This window comes from Pygoscelis adeliae, unplaced genomic scaffold, assembly GCF_000699105.1.
Source record: "Pygoscelis adeliae isolate BGI_AS28 unplaced genomic scaffold, ASM69910v1 Scaffold756, whole genome shotgun sequence".
Lineage (NCBI taxonomy): Eukaryota > Metazoa > Chordata > Aves > Sphenisciformes > Spheniscidae > Pygoscelis > Pygoscelis adeliae.
In genome coordinates, this window is record NW_008824990.1 from 344,638 (window position 1) to 357,023 (window position 12,386).

Sequence of the window (12,386 nt, forward strand, 5' to 3'; positions counted from 1 at the left end):
TCCTGCTGCATATTGATACTGGTAGGAATGAACACTTTTTGGTCTCTTGGCCCATCTGTATTGTGCTGACATCACATCTGCTCTTTTTATCCACTTACCTCGCCATGTAAGAATTCCCCCTGTTTAGGGGAATTCCTCTTACTGTGTCTCAGATTTCATCTTGTGTGTATCATTTGTTTTGTATTATTTTGCTGGTGATTATAGAGTATGGCACTTCTTATAACAATGGAAAAATGTCAATAATACTTACTTTACTTTTAGGATAAAGACGGAAAACCAATATTGCCAAAGCCTGAAGAAAAACCTAAGGTTAGAAAACTGACAATATTGTAGGAGTGTGAATAAACACCCTGTTTTCTCCCTCTCTGTCATCACTTCTCTCTGTGCCATTATGTAAGTGTCTTGGTCTGTTTGTGTGTTTACTTCCTTACACAAAACCTGCTGATCTGAAGTGTCAAGTGAAAGCTGGTTTTATTGAAATTCACAGGTGTGAATGAAGAGCCAATGGTTAAGAAAAAGGTTTAGAGATTACAAAGATAGGAGAGAGTTACAGAAATCACTGCTGACACAAAGAGAAGCTATATGGGGACTTAATGTAAGGTATTCTGTAGAAGTCTGTTGGAGCTGTTGAAGGACAAAAGAGAGGCAAGGCAGGAAAATCTTTTGTTTTCTTGACAGTTTCCTCTCATTAGTCATCAAATATAAAGGAACACGCTGGAAAGAAGGAGAAAGCTGCCGTGGACATTCTCCTGATCACAAACAACAACTTGGACTTTGCAAAAAGTATCCATCATGGCCTAGAAAGTGCAACATAGATTTAAAAGGTTGAGAGAGAAAGTTGGAAAGGTTAATTGAAAATGCACAGGAAGAAAGCAAAAATGAGGAAAAGCAAAGAACTGTGCACTGAAGAAACTGAGGGCCTCACTTTGGAAATGCTGTGAGTTGAGGAGTGCTGCCAAAATTGGAAAAGTACAGGTAACCTCCGTTCTTCTGAAATGAGTGTGAAGGTCAGGACTAACCTGAGCGAGAATGACACTGCGCCTTTTCAGCAGACATGTGAAGTAATTTGTATTATTCAAGCTTGAAATATGGAGGAATGCAAAGGCAATGATGAAAAGACTTTACATCTCTATAAATTTTCGTGTCAGGTCTTAGACATGCAGTTGTCTTGAGTGGGTGATGTATGAGAGCTGCACAGAAGGAACGTGTGCCAAGCATGTCATAAGGAAAAAAGAGCAGCTATGCTCTGAGGGAACCAGACACTAATGTTAGGAGACAAGCCTTCCTGTTTTACAGGGAGCACAAAAGAGGTGGCACACACACAAAAAAAAAAGCTAAGCTCCAGAAGACGAAGATGGCAGGAGTTAAAGGAGGTTGGTACATAGTTTGACTAAAGTCTAGTACAAAACCAAAGCAGAAGATGAGCTCAGAATCATGAGGTCTTCTGCAGAAGAATTAAGTGTTAGTAGAAGAATAAGTATTCCTATGCTCTTCCACCCCTTATCAATCAGAGACACAAATATAATTGAATAGTTGTTCTGTAAGTGAATGACAGGAGTATCAAAGTCATATGTTGCAGTATTTTTCTCAGCACAACTTCAGTATTTGTAATTTGAAGAGCACAAGTTTGAGCAAGTTGTGTTCGCCAGTATTCCTGTGGTATCATCGGTAATTTAGATCTGTGAAACCAAAACCAGCAAAACAAAAAAGTTACATCAATAGCTGAAAAACCGTCAATCACTTACAGTTCTTCCTTCGTTCCTGGTGACTGCAAAGTTCTTCCTTCATGATTTCAACTATGGCTTCTATTACTTTGGGCCTCCATTCTGCATACCCTTAAGCACACACAGTGGCATTGGTTTTGTGAAAAAAAATTGTCATTGCCTAGATGCTTTTTTGCTTTAGTGGAGGAATTCAGTCATTAAGAAAAGTGGGGCCTTACGTGATGAGACATTTTATAAAGACTTAGGGGCACTGATCGACAAAGGAAGGAAAGTGGGAGGGAAAATAAGAGGCTCTCCGTTAGAAATGTCATTTTACATACTATGAATTTGACCAAATGAGCCCTAACCGGTTAAGTTCCACGTAGCAAGTGAATGGGGATCACTGTTAGCAAAGATTTAAACATTTAGTTGTAAACAGTAGTTTGAAGGATGCCAGAAGCATTAGTAATAGATCACAGAAGTATATAGATCACATAGTATCAACAGATTGTAATAGATCACACAGTAGGGAACTAAAACTGCAGTTTATTCACTTTTCCCTAAAACATGCACAGTGAAAACCACTGAGTGTCAAGCAGTCAGTGCAGAAGCTAAGAGAACTTCCAGCTGACACTGCCTCTGAGGGAACTCTACTTCTGCTGGAAAAGAAGAAGAAAAAATTAAAATGGGAGAATCATAATCTGATGGTGTTGCTTTCCACTACCTATATGTAATTTATACTTAAAGTATTATAACAACATGATGCTGTTATAGTAAATATTATCTAGTAAATATTAGCATTCTTTTTTTTTCTAATTAAGAGGTTGCATTTTCCTTTTCAGTAGCCCTGTAGACAGTATTGAACGTAATGTTCTCTACCTTATATTGACTTTTGATAACAAAGCACCTGACTCATTCTGAAAAGTTGTTTCCTTAATTTTATGCACTGCGAAATTCATGCTGTTTTGTGGCACATATATGTGAAAGGTTATTTCAGTGTAGGCTACAAAAGTTTTCCTGCTATCTGAGTAGTTGAAATATAATTCTTGAAAAAATAAATTACAGACAGACAGTCGGTCACCTGTACCACGTATGTCTTTTTTGCAGCCTTTGAGTGAATCTGATCTTGTTGATGAATTTTCAAAAGACTTTGCCTGCCCTGCACAGCCTGCAGTACAATCCAAACCATTGAAGCCCAGCACCACATCCAAAGTATGTCTTTCTAGTTCACTGAAGATGCTAACACTGATAGTTTTGATAAGACTGGATAATGCTACTATTCTTTCAATAAAAATATTTTCTTCTGTTTCTTCCCCCCTGTTGCCTTCAGTGGAACATGCAGTATTGGCACTTAGTCCTTAACTGAGGTGCTTCTACCTTTAAATTTAGACTTTTCTTTCTTGTTTTGTACTGTATAAAAAAAAAAAAAGCCACTTAACAAGTACATTTTGGGTTTCTGAGCATATTCAGTAAACTGCAGTGTAATTGTTCTGTTTCAGAAGACTTCAGATCCTGTGTCTGCAAAAACTACTGAGGATGATGTAGTCCCTCGTGCCACAGCTTGCACTGTGCAGTCTTCAGCTCCATCAGCTGTTTCTTCAGTGAGTAGTGTTAGCTGGAGCTAAAGCAAAACTCAGTGCTGCATTTATGCAAATGGTATAGCATATTGTCAAGATGCTTATTTTCAGTATTGCATATTCTTCCTCCGTAGAGGTAAGCCACAAAGGCTGAGTGCTCTCCAAAAAAATCAAGTCAAGCACAAACTGAACAGGGAAAGTCAGTGACCTTCTTAATAGAGGAAGTCAAACTGACAGTTCTGTGGTCTGCTCTAGCTCTTAATGCTCTAAAAGGGATGCTGTTTGTGAACTTAATAGATACTGCAGGAAAAGGCAAATTCTACAAAAAAATCATAATAGTCCTACTGAATATTTTGGAAGATTGCGTTAGTGGCTGACGTTTTTGCATCTCTTCTGAGTATATATATTCTTCTATTAAAAAAACAAAACAGACAAACAAAAAAAACCCTGTGGAACATTTTAGCTGTGAGGAAGTCACTGGAAAGGAGAAGCCTGTTTGCAGAGCAACCCCTGTCAAAGTTTCCTTACGCCTTGAACTCAGCAGATCCCAAGTATGTGAAGACAGTTAGGGAGAGAAGCATTACAGTTTTTTAGTTTACTTCTCAATTTTTACCTTAAGCAATGTGTGGCTGGCGGTGGTAGTATATGAACAGGTTTTTTCAGCTGCAGCTGAACTCCAAACTAAGAATTGTTTTTTACTGTATCGATACCCTTACAGGTTGGTCACGTGGGAGATGAAGTACTGGAAGCCTTGTCCAGTAGCCTAGGAAAGAGGGAGCCTGATCCAGACAAAAAGAAACCTGCTGTGGACAAAGTTAAGGTAGAGAAACAATCCGACCTCAAAAAATAGACTTCTGATGTAATTATCTTCAGTGTTACTGTATTTCCGCAGGCTAGAAACAATTTACAGATAATATTTTCAGTTTTTTTGAAAACAAAACTTACTTGTGAAACCAGTATGTTCTGCTTAGGAAGTAGTAGGAGGATTTCAACACAGTGAGTACATTTTCTTAATAATTTTGCATGTTACAGTACAGTAGTTCCCTCAGCTTCTGAAACTGCATTTGCTTAGTGTCTTAAGCAGAATTAACATGCACATCAGAGGTAGCATACAGTATGGTCCTTTTTCAAAAGGAACCAACTTTATGAGTTGTTGTTTAAATTAGGAATGATAGATAAAACTTTGTTTTTTTCACTGATCTTGTTATTTTAACAGGGAGCCTTAAGAAAGTCACTGAAATATGTGTATTCTGTCTAAGTGAGTGCTGTTCATAGTCACAGCCTGAATGCCCCTATCTGCCACCATAGGCCAGATGGTATTGACCGGAGCCAAAAATAGAGGACAGCTCTTCTGGTGGGCTGGAACTCCATCGAACGGAAGTTCCCAAAGTTGGCTTTACTACCTTTTCTTAGTTGTCATCTTCCAACAAAACTTATATGGAGGGTAGTCCTTTTTGAAGTTGGCTACCAATTTCTCTGTTCAGCCTTCCTTTCCATGCAGCCCAGGTAGCTGTTGAGTCGATTTCAAAAAGAGAATTAAGACTCAGAGGTATAAAGCTATTTTTTATTGGTCCATGCTTGTCTATTTACTTAACTCTGTTGATCTTCACTGAAATAGGTAGAGCTACTTCTGATACACACAGGAAGAAACAGGCAGAGAAATGAAGGCTTTCGCAAGAGAAAAGGGTTTCTTTTAATTTGCATGAGGTTTTTACCTGGTAGTTGGATTGAAAGACTAATTTGAATCAGTAGACTGAAGACTTTGAAAGCTCGTGCATATGCATGTCTGTTGGGATGTAGTTATTTGGTTTTATTGATATTATTTTTATTTTGCCTTCGTAGGAGAAAACCAAACAGGAACAACACGAAAAACTGGGTGAAGATGAAGAAACAATTCCTCCAGAGTACAGATTAACAGAAGCAAAAGTAATTTATTTGACGTGCTGTTTTAGTCTTCCTTTCCTTTCATTCCTCAGGATATATGGATGAAACTGAAACTCCGTTTCATTTTGAAATGTTGATGTTTAGTTCAGCCATTTTTATCATATATAAAAATTGCAGTTTGTAGTTCTTGAATATCTGACATCTATCATTAGGTGCCTGCATAGGCACAGAAGTGCTTTAGATGCAAGTACCTACAGATGAATAATTTTGGCTGAGATTAGTGCACTGGAGTCTTTTATTAGCTTTTGTATTTTAGAACTTAATAAATTTTGATTGGTCAAAGCTGTTAAAAAAGCCAGTGTTTCAAGGTGCTATTTTTACAAACATTACCACATGAGTCATTTGACATAAATGGGTTGCTTAGGTATGGCCAAGACTTGCACAACACCTGCCACAGCTGCCGGTGTGAACAGATACGGCCTTTCTGGACTCTGCATCCAGGAATATTGTTACCAATCTGGAAGTTGGGGTTTTATTAATTAATTGTGCTGTTTCCATGGAAATTGAAACACGAAGTAGGGAAGCTCAGAATCCCACAACTGAATCACTTTTCAGCACTCAGATGTTTCTAAGTTACAGGACCTGGATTTTTTTAAATGACACCTTGACTAACAGCAGAAGATGCTAGAGGTTACTAGTTAGATCATTTTCTTGTGTAATACTATCTGTTGTTCAGTGAATGCTCTCGGAATGCTTGTATTGCATGGTCATTTAAGGACTGCTTGGTTTAATAAAAGGGTTTTTTTCTTCTGTAGGATAAAGATGGAAAACCACTCTTACCAAAACCTGAAGAAAAGTCCCAGGTAAAAAAGCGAATATTCAGATAAATGTTTCATTCATTAATTACTTACTCAAATGTCAGTAACGTTTCCCAGTCTTCAGTTTAAAAATGGAGATAGGCTGTGTTACCTGCTCACTTTTTAATAGGTGAGAAGGCTTAAAGGCCTCTTTTTTTTTTCCTTTTTAATGATAGCCTATGAGTGAAAATGATCTTTTAGAGGGTTTGACAGAAGGATTTTCCTGTTCTACATCCCCATCTGCACCATTACCTACACCAACTGTAATAAAGGTGAGTATATTTGATTTCTGAAAATCTGTTTTATTTTCAAATTGTTTCAATAGTCTTGATATTTTGTTTCCTTTAAAGTTTGTGTAAACTGTCTCAAATAAAATTCAGTAAATAAAAATTTTAAATACTTTCCGCAATAAATTAATAGAAGAGAGAGCAGGACTTTAATAGTTAGAAAAAAGTAGATAAGCTAGTTGTATCTTCTTACCAGTTGCTTGCATAAGTAATGCTTTGCAGTTGAGACTTTTTAAAGTACTTAGGAATACAGATGGGCTTGATGAAAGCTTAGCTCCTCTGAAGTCACATAAAACGTCTCTGACTAAAACTGTGCCAGGGTTTAACCCAGTACTTGAGATGGAAGATTGAATGTGAACAAACTGACATGCAAAACATTTGCACAGTGCTTCTCAGGAAGGGGTTTCAATCTGAAATAAGTGGAGCTTCTAAGAAAAACAAGAAGTAAACTGTATGGACATTGCATTTTAGATGCATGGAATTTGATGCGTATTTTTCTCTTAGTCCTCTGTGTTAGTAATGATGCTGTGTCTTGTTTCAGAAAACCAAGGAGGGTAAAAAGCCCGCAGATTCCTCGGTTGTTATCTCTGCTGCTACAGTTTCTTCAGTGCACTCAGCAGCTCCTCTAGCTTCTACCTCAGTAAGCAAACTCTTCCGTAGATCCTTATCTAGAATCTACATTTCTTTACTGAGAGGGTGGCGACACACTACAACTGGCTCCCTGGAGAGGTGGTCGATGCCCCAAGCTTATCAGTGTTTTAAGAGGCATTTGGTCAGTGCCCTTAATAACATGCTTTAACTTTTGGTCTTTAATAGTATGCTTTAGCTTTTAACTTTAACTTTTGGTCGGCCCTGAAGTGGTCAGGCAATTGGACTAGACGATCGTTGCAGGTCCCTTCCAACTGAACTATTCTATTCTATTATCTCAAACTAAGAAGGCCAGTTTTACCACTATAGACTGTTGCAAAGTTAAATTATTTATTGCTAATACTGGCTATTGAGGGGAAAGAAAATCTTCCCTCTGGGAAGAAAAGTGTGAGTTTCTGGACACTTCATGTTCAACTGAGTGCAAAGACTGGTACGCACATCAAGTCCGAGTTCCGCTCGCTGTCGTGCTTCAGCCTGCCTTTGAAACCTCCTCACCTGCGCGTGGAAAAGGAAGTGCCCAGTCCTGTGCTGGTTCCTCCAGAGTTACTGAGGACATCAGAGGATGTGTGCATTTCCTTTCTAGGGGTTGATGTGGGTAGTTACCTGTGTGCAATTGGTTTCATTTTTAGGCTTGGGCCTTTAGCTGAACCACACCTTTCTTTTCCTGGTTAGGTAATGAGAACATTTAAAATAATAATAGTGTAGGCATTACCATAGTGGCAAAGTCATCTGTTAAGCCTATAAAAGGAGGAGATCAAGGTTAATGGAAGGACAGGCAGCGCCATCACCTCCTTTTAATGCCAGGAGAACTTTGCTTCATTGCATTCAGTGGTAGCGTTGCACGCCTCCTTCTTTCTCCATTTTGATACATGCAGTGGGAGCTCCCTCTAGTGTTTCCAGCCTAATTTGAAAGGGGAGTATAAAGCTCCTCCCACTTCGGTTTTCGTTGGTTTTGAGGGCTTTTTTTCTAACCAGTGTTTGGATAAAACTGGTGTGAATTTGCAAAAGACCATACATATTGTGAAGATAAAACGTTAATAAATTTTAATTCAGATTGACACTTCCTTAGCAGCTAATCTGCAGTGATAATGATGTTTGCAAAATGAATGGCAATTACTGAAACACAATCTTCTCATAGAACTGTTCTCATTAGATCAGTTAGGCTTATGTGTAACAAAAAAAAAGCCATTAAAAGAAACTCCATAACCCCTTCTTGAAATTACATTTTCTGTAGGTCTAAATATTCTGTAATTTTTTCCCCAGCTATTGCGCTACATTGTAATTACAAAGGGAGAGATGATTGTTCATTGTTCACTGAAGTTGACAGTTCATTAGTTAGTATTTATATTAGCTTGATGAATTAAATTATTTTTACAGCTGATTTGCATTCACGAATGTGTTTATACTTTGTTAGGGTGGAAAAGAGATGGATGAAGCCTTGGATCTCCTGTCTGATTCCCTGGGACAGAGGGAACCTGACCCTGATGAGAACAAACCAGTTGTGGATAAAGTAAAGGTAACAAAAGACATTCTGAACTTGTGCAGTCAGGGGTGTGTGGGGTGGCGTGTGGTGGAACAAACAAAAAAAAACTAAAAAACTGAGATACTTACCTTATTTCTTAGAGATTTTTTTTTTAAATGCTATACTAAAATATTTCTTACATACTCATAGGAGTACATGGCATGTAGCTTTCAGACGTACGAGTAAGGTTACTAGAAAAAAACAACATACTCTCATGTTGTCCTACATGTAGGCATATCAACCAGTTCACTTAAATGTTTTTTGCTTCTAAGCATGCACTCTTCAGTCAGCTGGATTATTTGTGTTTTTGTGAAAAATATGGAAGTAGTTAATGCACTTTAGGCACTTGGAGGTAAGTGTTGAAATATTACAGGAAATGTGCAGTAGTTTGATTTCAGTGCCTTTTATTGTCATTATTCTAATTGTTTTTCAGGTGTCTTTTCTGGCCTGTTTCTAAAATCAATTTTGTGGCCTGCTTTTTGTCAAAGTTTGACTTTTATAACCCCACAAATAGCAAGTTCATCAATGGACGTGTTCAATTAATCAGTCCCATTTTTTAACTTGCTTGTTTCTGCTTGTTTTGTCTTCATTCAGTCTTTCTTCATATAATTGTATAAAGACCTTTCTGCTAATAACAAAATCAGACGTGTTTCTGCATAATAGTAGTGGTAATAATAAATTGTAAACTAAAATACTTAAGGTAAAGGACATTATTGGGGAAAAAAAACACCATAAACTGTCCATGAATAAATTTAGACCGGAATCTAGGAGGAGATTTCTACTCTCAGACCAGGCTCCAGTGCGGAGGTTGTTGGCTGCCTTAGCAACAGGTTTATAGAGTCTGGGTAACGTTGTGCCTTGCCGTGGCAGGGGAGTGAGCGCTTCATGTGCGAGATCTCAGCAACTCCTGTGCTTCAGTGGAGCTGTAGGAGCCCAGCTTTATTCATGTGTTGTTCTTTACAAAGTCATGGAAAATGCTTATAATGGATGAAAAAATTTCAAAAACGAGTTCCTTAAAATGTGTGCGTTAACAAACACAAAAATATTCTTCAACAATATGCTTAAAAACCTACTTGTATCTAAACCAGGTGTTGTATTTGGCATGTTTCTAGTATGTTTGCCAGAAATCAAAGCAGTATAAATTGAAAAATAAACATAGTGGAAGGAATGCTTCCCTCCCTTGATGGAGTTTTCAGGAGCTTGTGGTGCTCTGCCTTCTAGTTGTGTTGGATTTGAAACTGACTCTGGCTCCGAAGTCTGATGAGAAATGTAGGCCACTCTTGATCGGTTTGGGTGTGAGGTGGGTAGGTGCCCTGGGTTTTGCTGAAGGTATTCAGATGCATTCACGAGTAAGACATTGCAAGAACATCAGTTTTGTGTTAAAGCTGTATGTGCATGGATGAGATTTGATACGGAAGTATGGAATGACTCCTTTTAGTCATACTGTTGAAAAGCAGAACTGAAAGTTGACATAACTGGATTTTTATGTTGGGATGCTGCTGTGTGTATAAATATATGTTTAACTTACTAAATGTGTACACATTGAGAGCTAGTATATTTAAAACTTTCGGGCACAAAACACACTTCATCGTGAAATAAATATATGGGTTTTATTTTAAATTCTAAAAGGGCAGCTGTCCTAAGTTTAATGAGCACTCGGAATTACTGTTTGCTAATGTTTCTAACATAAGTATTAAAGTTGTTAAAAAATGAAATGCTTTCAGGAAAAGGCTAAATCTGAACACAGAGACAAACTTGGAGAAAGAGATGATACTATCCCACCTGACTATCTAAAACTTCTGGAGTCAGGTGAGCAGGTAAGGAAAAGCTTTGTTATTTTTTATTTAACTGTCTTATTGCAACACCAGAAATTTGTGCATATGAGCCAGTCTGTCCTCTTTGGAATTAGGGGGAGAAAGGGAAACTGAGTGAGTAAGTGTGTGTACTATATTTATGCATTAGGCTTAAACACGTAATATGCTATACTTAGAGTAGCCCTGTATATCCATGCATGCATTTAATTCAAAAAAACAAATGGAAAAAAAACAAAAAAATAATTAGTTTTTTTTCCTGCTTTTTACATCGGGCAATCTGAACAAATAAAGCACTTTGAACCACCCAGCAGCAATCAGCGTCCTGGAGGTTTAGCAGTATAGAGTCCAGTTACACTGGCTCAGTGATTTAGGTGCTCCAGAAAATCAGGTGAAAAAATAGGGTGTCTGCCTTGAAACAGCTTGGCTTTATAGTCTCCTTTTAAACAGGAGATACTTGCAAACTGTGGGTAGTAATGCTTGTTCATGCCAAGTAGTTTTGTTCCAAGTTTGGGAACCAAGTGTGTATACAGGTATTACCTTGGTGGTATACCTAAAGCCCTGTGAAACTGCCATTCACTGGAGCAAGTGACTGCTCTGACACTGATTTGATCTTTTCTGGATCAGGAAACTTTTTTTCCAGTAGACTGCAAGGATAGAAAGATGATATCGCAGATGGAGTCAGAGTAACAGAGCTTGAAAATACATCATGAATGGACTTTGAATAAATAGCATGAGGAATAAAGATATCAGCTCAGAATGGTTCAACTTTCTTAGTAATCTGTAAACTCCCAATGTCATATGTAAATACTTGTATCTTAAAACTAATCTGACCAGTTCAAAATGAGGATGTAATCTTTCTTCTTCCCCAGGGTAAACCAGTAAAGCCGGCAAAGGATGTTGTGAAACACGAAGAACAAAAGGTAACATTTATGATATTTTTGTTCTGTGTTTGTTTCATGCTGTGTGCTCTGATCTTTTTTTCGAAGTAGTGTCATTGTAGGCTCAAGGCGTGATTCGCTGCGAATTCTCATAAATGCTGTTGAATGCAGTAGGTAATAGTAACAGTGTAGACAGTACAACTTTTGTGAAGAGTAACTCTTCACAATAAATACAGTTTTTATACACAACTACATTGTGAATGTTCAGGTCCGGTATTCAAAGAAACTGTGTATCTTTGACACCTCAAATAGACATCTATGTTCTAACGTGTAGAGCTCAGGTGTGTTTATTTTTAAATTCCTGAAACATTAATTTGAGTGGGGGAAGTATTGCATATTGTGTGACTTCATAATTAAAATTATTGCAGAAGCCTACAGATGACTCTGCAGCTATTGATGCCCTATCAGGTGACTTTGACACTTGTGCAAAGGCTCCTGCCACACCACAGCACTCAAAGGTAGGACATTTTCTGCTAATAACTTGCAAAATAAACAGTTTTTCACTACTCTCTGGAAGTTCCTCACTTTTCTTTGCAGTAGCTCAGTTCAGGTTTAGAGCTAGCCTCTTTGGAAAATGCTGTCCAGATGTAGTGATTGTCTTACTACCATAATGGAAGTTTGATGCATCTTGCTGTGTACTAAATATTTGGAAGAGGGAAGGTTTGTGGTATTTCGGGTCTTTTAGAGAGGTAAGACAGGCTTGGAAAAGTGAGTTGAGCAGAGAATTGTTATAACAGTTTTTGTACAGATTAGTGTGTTCAAAAAATGTAGAGGCAGAGAAATCTTTATTCAATAATTACATGCACTACCTAGCAATAGTTGTAGGCTGGAACTGGGGAACATTTCAGGAGGGTTTTGCAGAGAAGAGTTTTAGGTGTGTTAGGGAAAATAGTAGAGCTAACAAGAAAAATGAAGGAGGAATGGACTGGAGAGGTCTTGTAATGAGAAATGGAGTGTTTATTTGTCATATAGAATCACAGAATAGTTTGGGTTGGAAGGGACCTCTAAAGCTCATCTAGTCCAACCCCCCTGCCGTGGGCAGGGACATCTTCCACTAGAGCAGGTTGCTCAGAGCCCCGTCCAACCTGACCTGGAATGTTTCCAGGGACGGGGCATCCACCACCTCTCTGGGCAACCTCTGCCAGTGTTTCACCAC

At 38.1% G+C, this 12,386-nt stretch overlaps 1 protein-coding gene across 4 annotated transcripts in view; it reads left to right on the forward strand.

Moving 5' to 3' along the window:
* Positions 1–12,386, forward strand: part of CAST (calpastatin) — a 60,114-nt gene that overhangs the window by 41,311 nt on the left and 6,417 nt on the right. For all 4 annotated transcript variants that reach the window (XM_009326133.1, XM_009326135.1, XM_009326134.1 and 1 more), the window contains 12 exons: positions 262–309; positions 2,811–2,915; positions 3,203–3,304; positions 3,999–4,100; positions 5,123–5,206; positions 5,980–6,027; positions 6,198–6,293; positions 6,850–6,948; positions 8,371–8,472; positions 10,203–10,295; positions 11,162–11,212; positions 11,599–11,688. In XM_009326133.1, the coding sequence (XP_009324408.1) occupies positions 262–309; positions 2,811–2,915; positions 3,203–3,304; positions 3,999–4,100; positions 5,123–5,206; positions 5,980–6,027; positions 6,198–6,293; positions 6,850–6,948; positions 8,371–8,472; positions 10,203–10,295; positions 11,162–11,212; positions 11,599–11,688 (1,020 nt within the window). The remainder of the gene's footprint in view (positions 1–261; positions 310–2,810; positions 2,916–3,202; positions 3,305–3,998; positions 4,101–5,122; positions 5,207–5,979; positions 6,028–6,197; positions 6,294–6,849; positions 6,949–8,370; positions 8,473–10,202; positions 10,296–11,161; positions 11,213–11,598; positions 11,689–12,386) is intronic.